An 8,756-nucleotide genomic window follows, 5' to 3' on the forward strand; every position below is an offset into this window, starting at 1 on the left:
AATAAATACCCAATAGTGTTTGGGCAAGCCCAGCAAAGACCCACGCGAGAAAGGACTTCTGTCACTCTCAGCAGTTCAGGACTTGCCAAATGACCACGTGCGATGCAGTTCCCGCCATTAGTATGCTGACCTGATGTCCTGATGATGATAGATCCTGGCAAATGAAAGATTCACCGATTTTGGAGAGACAAGTCTGAAGTTACAGACCATGTGCAAATTAATGCTCGTGGAGTTCGATTCTCACGTAACAGAAGAAACAACATTCCGACAGAGATAAGAGGACTCAGATACAGTGGTACATTTTACTTCCAAATTAATTAGAGTACAGATCAGAAAGCTGAGTGCCAGGCCATGGGCCACAATGGCATTGCAGCGATCGAGGGTAAGAAACAAGAGACGACAGAATACACGATTACAGTAACAAGCTCAAAAAGGATGAACAGACAAGCAACATATATAATAATCTGCAAAGTCGCAAACAATAATAAGAAGCATTCAGAATAGTGAAACCCTCCCTTGTTTATTCCTCGCGTGCGCACGGTGTGATGATCTCCTCCTCCTCCTCCTCCTGATCAGCATCAGCTTAGCAGATGGGCAGGGGCTTGCCGTCCCACTCCTTGAGGCACTCGAGCATGGGGTCGATGAGCTTGCCCTCGCTGAGGGCCAGGAACACCTTGTTGCACTCCTCGCCGGGGGACTTGAGCTTCTCGCCGGTCAGGTAGACGGCGCCGAGGTCCTGGCGGATGAAGCGATACAGCGGGTACGACCGGCTCTCCTCGATCCTGTTGGCGATCGGCGCCGCGCCGGTCTCGAAGGCCACGCGGGCGGCCTCCATCTCCCTGGGCAGCGCCTCGCGGAGCTCCTCCTCCAGCTTGTTGATCTTGGACAAGACGGACGCGCTGGCGTCCTTCTCGGCCTCGCCGTTGGCCAGGGCGTGGTCCACCAGCACGGCGCGGATCTTCTTCATCAGCGGCGAGTTGGCGCCGCAGGGGTCGTCGTAGTAGCCGTACACCGCCTCGCGGTCGATGGCCGTGAGCAGGGACTTCTCGCTGAAGCGGGCGCTGTGGAGTTCGCCGTCGGGTCTGGTGGTCAGCACCCTCCGGGCCACCGCCGTCACACAGCTCTTGACGGCGCTCTTGAGGTTCTCCTCGAGGTGGCGAAGGTCCACGGCCTGGCACAGCGCGACCATGTAGGTGGACGACATGAGCTTGAGGATGTCAATGGCCTCGGCGGTCTTCCTGGCGGAGACGAGGCCGAGGGAGTTGACGTCCTGGTTGTGCTGCTCCGCGCTCTGCACGTGGTTGGTGATGGGGTTGGCCAGGTACTGGAGCTCGGAGCAGTAGGACGCCATGGCGATCTCGGTGCCCTTGAAGCCGTAGTCCAGGCTGGGGTTGCGGCTGCCGGCCAGGTTGGAGGTCAGCCCGTTGTTGTAGAACTCGTTCACCAGCTCGGAGAACTGGGCGAACATGAGCTTGCCGATGTTGGCGATGGCGAGGCGGGCGTTGTCCATGGACACGCCGATGGGGGTGCCCTGGAAGTTGCCGCCGTGGAGCGCCTTGCCGCGGTGGACGTCGATGACGGGGTTGTCGTTGACCGAGTTGACCTCGCGCTCGATGGACTTGGTGGCGGCGCGGATGACCTCGATCTGGGGGCCCAGCCACTGCGGCGACGTGCGGAGCGCGTACCTGTCCTGCTTGGGCTTGAGGAGCGGGTCCATGGCGTTCACCTCCTTGGCGTGCTTCATGAAGGAGCTGCCGTCCAGGATGTGCTCCATGATGGCGGCGGCCTCGATGGAGCCCGGGTGGTGCTTGAGCTTGTGGGTGAGGTGGTCCGTGTACTCGGGCTTGCCGTTCATCACCTCGCAGAAGACGGCGGACAGCACCTCGGACAGGACGGCGAGGACGTTGGCGTCGAAGCACACCACGGCGGCGAGCGCCGAGCCGACGGACGTGCCGTTGACGATGGCGAGGCCCTCCTTGGGGTTGAGCTTGAAGAAGCCGCCCTCGATGCCGGCGACTTTGAACGCCTCGGCGGCGTCCACCTTCCTGCCGTCGACGGTGACGGCCTGCGCGTTGGGGCGGCCGGTGATGAGGCCGGCAATGTAGGACAGCGGGACGAGGTCGCCGGACGCGGTGATGGTGCCCCGGAGCGGCAGGCACGGGCTGACGCCGGTGTTGATGAGCTTGGCGAGGGCCTCGAGGATCTCGAAGCGGATGCCGGAGTAGCCCTGGAGCAGGGTGTTGATGCGGACGAGCATGGCCGCGCGTGACACCTCGGACGGGAGCGTGTGGCCGTCGGAACCATTGCCGAAGATACCGGCGTTGAGATGCCTGGATTGATCGAGAGAACAAAACACAGCGAGCGCCTGTCGTCAGAAATGAGCCGCGCGCTGACAGAAATCATCAATCTAGTACTACTAGACACCAATTGCAACTTGCAACAACCGACAGGTCGTTGCCAGTGGGCAGGCACATGATGAATCACTTTTGAAGCTGGAACAAAGAAGTAAAGACATGTGATTAGTAGTACCTGAGCAGCTCGACCTGGAGCGCCGGCCCGTCCTTGGTGCGGCGGTGCGACGTGCCGCCGAAGCCGGTGGTGACGCCGTAGATATCGCCGCCGTGGGCGATGCAGTCGAGGATCCACTCGCTGCTGGCCTTGACGCGGGGGCGCGCCGCCTCGTCGAGCTCGACGGCCACGCCGGACGCGTCCTTGGCCACAGCCACGGCCGCCACCTGGCCGACGCGGAGGCTGGAGCCCTCGATCTTGACGAGGGGCTCGCGGAACTGCGCCACCATGCGCTTCACCTCGTCGAGGTGGCTCCCCGCCATTTCCGCCGCCGCCTTGCCCCAGTTGAGTGGGTCGCTCTCGCAGATGGCCGTGTTGCTCGCCATTTCGACTACCGAGAAGAGAGGAGGAGGAGCTGCGGTGGTGGTGGTGGTAAGAAGAAGAGCTCGGGAGGTTGTGTGGAGGACTGCGAAGCTCTTCCTGGAGGAAACGGAGCGCGGAGGCGGCAGTTATATAGCAACCGGGGGCAGGGAGGAGGGTTTAGGTGAAGCCGGGTGTTGGTGGGTTAGTTGGCGACCTGGTTGGTGTGAGGTGTGGTGGATCTCACTCAGAGAAGAGTGAGATTTTTTTCTTTTTCTCCTGACAGGCCAGAGTATGTGCGTGCCGGTGGCTGCATGTTGACATTGATGTGGTGAGCTCCAGTGATCCAGTCCAGTGTCAATGTGCGTTGGTTGGAACTGTCAGGTTTTGCTGGGTGTTTTGCTCAATTTTTTTTTTTTTGCTGGGTGGTTGGGATGGAGGCCTTTGCAATGGAGATAGTGCAACTACAGCGCGGACTCTAGTTGTTGTCTCTAGGCGCCGTAGGACTCTTAACTCATTGACCATATATCTTGATTAATCCGCGGGCGCCGACCTGATACTTTCAGAAATTTATATGCCTTTTTTTTCCTTCCTTAATTTCTTATGAGAATTAAAACTCTTTTCTCGTGAAATTTTACTACTTTTATAGTGCTTGGGATAACGAATTGAAAACAGACTTCACAAAGAATTGTCTTAATGATTCATGTGCAACAAAGATCTTTTCTGGCATTTTAATAAAAAAAAGATCTTTTCTGGCATTGCTAGCTCCCCATGGTAGATCAGGTGGAATTTCGTTAGGAGTTAATCTAGAAACTTTTGACATTGGAGGGTCTACATAAGTAAAACCTTTATGCCAAATTTCATCTTTGAAACAAGAAAGGTTTCAGCAGCGGTATATTATTGCAGCTCAACGAGAATTCAAAGAAAGCCTTTTGGCAGAATTTGCCGTTCTTCTAATCTTGAAAAATTTACCATTTCTTCTTGGGGCTTCAATATCATTATATTAAGCCCATCGGAGTGCCATCATTGATCGGCTGGAACCGAGAGAGCCAGATCCTGCTGGTCGAAATGCACTTGGGCAAATACTATAGAGAGGTGTTAACTTATGAAAAATCAGATCATATAGTAAGTAGTACAAAATTTTTCTCTATGAACGGTGCAACACCCGTACGTTGGTTACTAATTAAGATATGCTTTTGTCGAGTTAGAGACAAATGTGTGTATATATACCCCGTTACAAAATGATTGGCCGGTTCCAGCATCGCACAACTCACTCTATGTACTATAATAGGATGTACCAGAGATGACTTATTCATAAATAATTGTACCAAAACTCTTCCAACAGAAGAATCATGCAGGGAAAGTGATGGCACCAAACTCAAGTAAAATAGGGTTACTCTCGGTGATGAATTCACCAAGCTCGCATGCATAAAACTCTCTGAAAAGCTTAGCTTGCTTATTAAGGCAAAGCCAAATCACGGGCAAGCCTATGCAACAATTACGTCAGCATAAGGATTATTTGGAAACACATAAAACTATTGGAAAAACAAGTACATATACCACCACCAACCACAATCTGCTCCCCTAACCAAACCCCCTTACATTCTTCAATTGACACATCCACATAGTCACATTTAAAAGTTGCACTCGCATTCTTACCAACCCCCCTCCATCCACATCCGCGCTCTCAACAACGCCCAGGTGTGTGTGTGTGTGTGTGAGAGAGAGAGAGAGAGACCGGCCAGAGGCAGCAGTTCCCCAATAGGGGTGGCCAGGTTTCCACGGCGGCGGGACGACGGAGCTCGTGGTTTCCGCCGTTGGATCACCGTACCGCAGCGGACGCCGGAACACGTCCCGCCCCGGTGGAACACCGTTCGTTGGCTGCTGGCCTGCCACGTCTACTCTCGCCGAAGCCAAATGTGATCACTTCCCTTTCATCAGGCATTCAGGCTTCCGGCGTAGCGGATCCCTGCAGGAATGCAGGATCGCTCCATGGACCGACCAGCCTCTCACTCTCACTCTCAGTCTCTCACCAACCCTGAAAAGAGGGCCCGATGGATCGCCCCTGGCTTTTCCTCGCTGCTGCGAAACAGGGTTGTTGGGGGCCTGGTGGGGAGGCCCCGGCCCCGGTCCCCCTAAAATAAAATAATTAAATAAATTAATTGTACCCGCTCAACCAATCGAAGACCCTTTTTACTTGGCCTTTTATTCTGTCCCGGCCTGTTTCGTGTCCTCGTACGCGTCGTCGACAGTGGTGCGTGCCTGTCAGCGCGTGTGCAACGGCCAGGGCCAGGCACCACCGTGCAGAGCACCGCAGACCACCCGTAGTACTGTGCATGTGTGTGTGGCGCCGCTGGTAATCCAGGCTTTCGCGTCGTGGCAGACTGTCGCGATGCCCGCGTGCAGTGGCGGACCGCGCAGTTAATTGAAGGGGGGCCGGTTACTACAGTATACCAACAGGCCTCACGTCGCCGCGTGCGCACCATGATTGCGTGCCGCTCGCCGCGGAAAACCAACCGAGGATCTTGCCTCCGTAAAGTTTTCAACGTAAAGTTTTTGAAACAATATATTTCTACATTTGAAGTACTAAATATAAACTAATCACAAAATTAATTACAGAACTCGTCTGTAAATCGCGAGACGAATCTAATGAGCCTAATTTTAACCGCAAAAAAATCCATAATTAAAGGTTGTTTACTGTAGCATTACTGTAGCACTTTAGCTTCTAATTACGGTCTAATTATGTTCATTAGATTCGTCTCGCGATTTATAGACAAACTGTGCAATGCGTTTTTTATTGAGGCTTTTGCGTTTATACCCCTATTTTAAGTGATAATGGTGATTTTGTCCCTATATTTTTAACTCGGTGATTTTGCCCCTGCTTTTTTAAATTGAAGATTTAGTTTACCCCTATTTTATTAGAAAAAGCTAATGGCATCAATTTAACTGCAAAAGAAAAACTTTATGTCCAACCACATTCAGCAAATTTGTCTGCATAAGCATACTCGACCGCCCTATGTGCGCTCACCGGCCGCTGCGAATGCTAGTTTGCTGCCATTGGCCGCAGAAGCTGCTAGGGTTAGAAGGGAGGTGGAGGTGGTGCAAAGGAGGAGAGTTTTAGATAGTTACCTAAGGTTGGGATGGTTGAATAAGGGGTACTTACATATTTTTATGATTTTTTTAAAAAAAAATTATTACCTTTTAAATTCATTTAATAGAGGTACACTTAAAAAACACTCAAAATAGGGGCAAATAGAAGCTTCATTTTTGAAAAAACACCAATTTCCCTATTTCGTTTAGATTTAAGTACATACAGGTGCCGAATTTTTTTTTGGAATTTTGAATTTAGGAACACGGCGTTGGGGCAGGCATGCGTGCGTGATTGCGCGAATCATGACCGTCCGCCCCACGCGTGCCTCGTTGATCTCACCCTGCCCTCTGCCGGTCTGCCCCCTTCCCTTTGTCAGATGGGATCATTGATCAGCCTCTTCTTCTTTTTTTTTTATCTACCAACTCCGTATCTTCTCCACGGCTCCGCACATGCCCCTGCCTCACCTTGCCGCCATGGCCGCTCGGTAGCCCGCCTTCGCGCCGGCCATACATCCGCCCGTGCCCGCGCGCTCCCCTGCGGCTTCCGCCGCGGCGGCCCGGGCCTCCGACGGCCTCGAGCTCGGCAGGCACGCGGCCTCAGGTTCGGCCTCGAGCTCGGCGGGCGCGGCCTCGAGCTAGGCGGGGCCACGGCGAGCAGCGCGGGTGTCCGAGCGGCGCGGGTGGCCGGCTGCGCGCATGCTGAGCGGCTCGCCTCCCTCCCCAACGGTGAGCTCCGGCGGCAGAGACCCAAGAGCGGTGGCCGGCCAGCGCGGCGGGCGCGCAGTGAGCGGCGTGCGCGGCGTCGAGGGGCGAGCGGCAGCGCCCAGCACCGGTGCGGAAGGGCGATAGCAGCGGCGCGCCGAGCTGCGGCTGCGCGCGGGGCGGGCCGTCGGCGACGCGCTCCGCCGTGCCGCTCGGCTGACCGGAGCGGCGGCCGGTGCGGGCGAGGGCTCCGGCGGCCACCCACGCCCGATCTAGGCGCCGCCGGCACTCCGCCCCATCCGTCCCTCTCCGCGGCGGTGGGCGAGCGCCTCCTCCCCGGGCGGCGGCCTTGGGCGAGCAGCCCTCCCCTGCTCCCTCGGCGCGGCACTCCCCTGCGGCAGCGCGGGCTCTGAGCGAACTTGCGGAGCGGGAACGATGCGGCGAGCGGGCCGACGCGGAAGCTGAGCTGGTCGCCGGCGCGGTCCACCTCGTCGATGCCGAGCCACAGGAAGAGCACCTTCACGCTGACGCCCCGCAGGCCGCGGATGGACCCGCGCGCGCCATCCCGGCGATCCGCCGCTCGTACCGGAGCAGGTACCGGCCGCCGACGCGGAACTCGCAGCCGCCGCTGCCGGGGAAGAAGACCTCGAAGGAGCCGTCGGGCCGGAGCACATAGCGCTGCACGCCCTGCGGGAGGATGCCCCGCGGGAACATGTACCGCTCCAGCATCTCGTACGCCGTCAGGTTGCCCACGGCGGCGGCGGAGACGGTGGCGGCGGCCGCGGCCGCCGTGAGGAGGAAAAGGAGGCAGACTAGGTGGCGGTTCTTGGCCATGGCTAGCTGCTGCTTCTTGGCCTCTTGGCTGGTGGTGAGAATGGTAGATGATGGATGGATGGATGGATGGGTGGGTGGCCTCGCAGCTCGATGTCTTTGCTGGCCGGCCATGCAGTGGCGCCGCCGCCGCTGTAGCAAGCCCGCAGAGGCAAAGCAACAGTCGCTGGGATACGACTTTAACAAGGGCAAATTTGACTTTTCCACCCATTGTATCTCTACTGAAACAAAAAAATGAATATTTTATTTTCTTCAATGTCCACTAGCAAATAGACACAAAACAGTAGTGTCCATTAGCAAATTTAGAATTGAGCGATGTCCATGAGCTAATACCACATTTCTTTGATGTCCTATGGCAAAATTACCCTTGAGGAGGGAGGGAGGGGAGAGCCGAGGTGATTGGATAGCATAGCATACCACACATTTCTCGAGAAAAAAATTTTCAGTGCATGGAGTATTAAACGAAGTTTATTTGCAAAAACTTTTCACAGATGGGTGTAACCATCCTCTAATGATAGTAATTAATCGATGATTGGCTACAGTGATGTTACAGTAACCATCCTCTAATCGTGCGGTCAAAGGTCTCATTAGGTTCGTCTCGCGAAGTAGTACAACGCTGTAGAGTTAGCTTTGTAAATTACCTTTATTTACTACACCTAATTATAGGTCAAAATTTTTGTACTACTCGTACTACTCTCATCCAAACAGGACCTTAGGCGAGCGGGTGTCCCAAGGGCCAGCTAAGGGTATTGTTTCTCGTAGCAGCTGCTTCTCCAGGACTGGCAGTGGAAGCGTATGCTCCGCACGTAGCCAAGCCTGCGGGCAGTGACGAATTTTCCTGAGCCGGGGGGGGGGGGGGGCGGGCGGAGCCCCGTATGGCCCCCACGCCCGCATTCCGACCGGCTGCTTGTTTGTAGTAGGTACCTTTAACTTTGGGGTGTGTTTAGATACCACAAATTCCTCCCAACTTTCCAAATTTTTCCATCACATCGAAACATTAAATATAGCAAATGATTCATATATGGAGTACTAAATGTAGGTAAATAAAAAAACTAATTGCATAGTTTTAATGTACGTTGCGAGACGAATTTTTTGAGAATAGTTAGGTCATGGTAGGATAATATTTACCACAACAAATGAAAAGTGCTACATGTTACTACAGTATTTTCCAATCGCTACAGTATTTTCCCTGTGGACTAAACACGGCCTTGGGCTATTTACTGACCCCGTACGAGTGTACATGCCGTGCGCAAGAACGTGGAAAA

General features: G+C 54.6%; 1 protein-coding gene and 1 pseudogene across 1 annotated transcript; both read right to left on the bottom strand.

Annotated features, from left to right (window-relative positions):
- Positions 1–274: 274 nt before the first annotated feature.
- LOC120642393 (phenylalanine ammonia-lyase-like) lies at positions 275–3,002 on the bottom strand. The gene is made up of 2 exons (XM_039918901.1): positions 2,530–3,002; positions 275–2,330 (listed from the first exon to the last, which is right to left on the bottom strand). Exons 1-2 carry the CDS (start codon positions 2,892–2,894, stop codon positions 584–586), a joined length of 2,112 nt encoding a protein of 703 aa, XP_039774835.1. The 5' UTR covers positions 2,895–3,002; the 3' UTR covers positions 275–583.
- Positions 3,003–5,810: 2,808 nt separating this feature from the next.
- LOC120640243 lies at positions 5,811–7,596 on the bottom strand (annotated as a pseudogene).
- Positions 7,597–8,756: the final 1,160 nt, after the last annotated feature.

Source organism: Panicum virgatum, chromosome 7K (assembly GCF_016808335.1).
Source record: "Panicum virgatum strain AP13 chromosome 7K, P.virgatum_v5, whole genome shotgun sequence".
In the NCBI taxonomy this organism is placed as follows: domain Eukaryota; kingdom Viridiplantae; phylum Streptophyta; class Magnoliopsida; order Poales; family Poaceae; genus Panicum; species Panicum virgatum.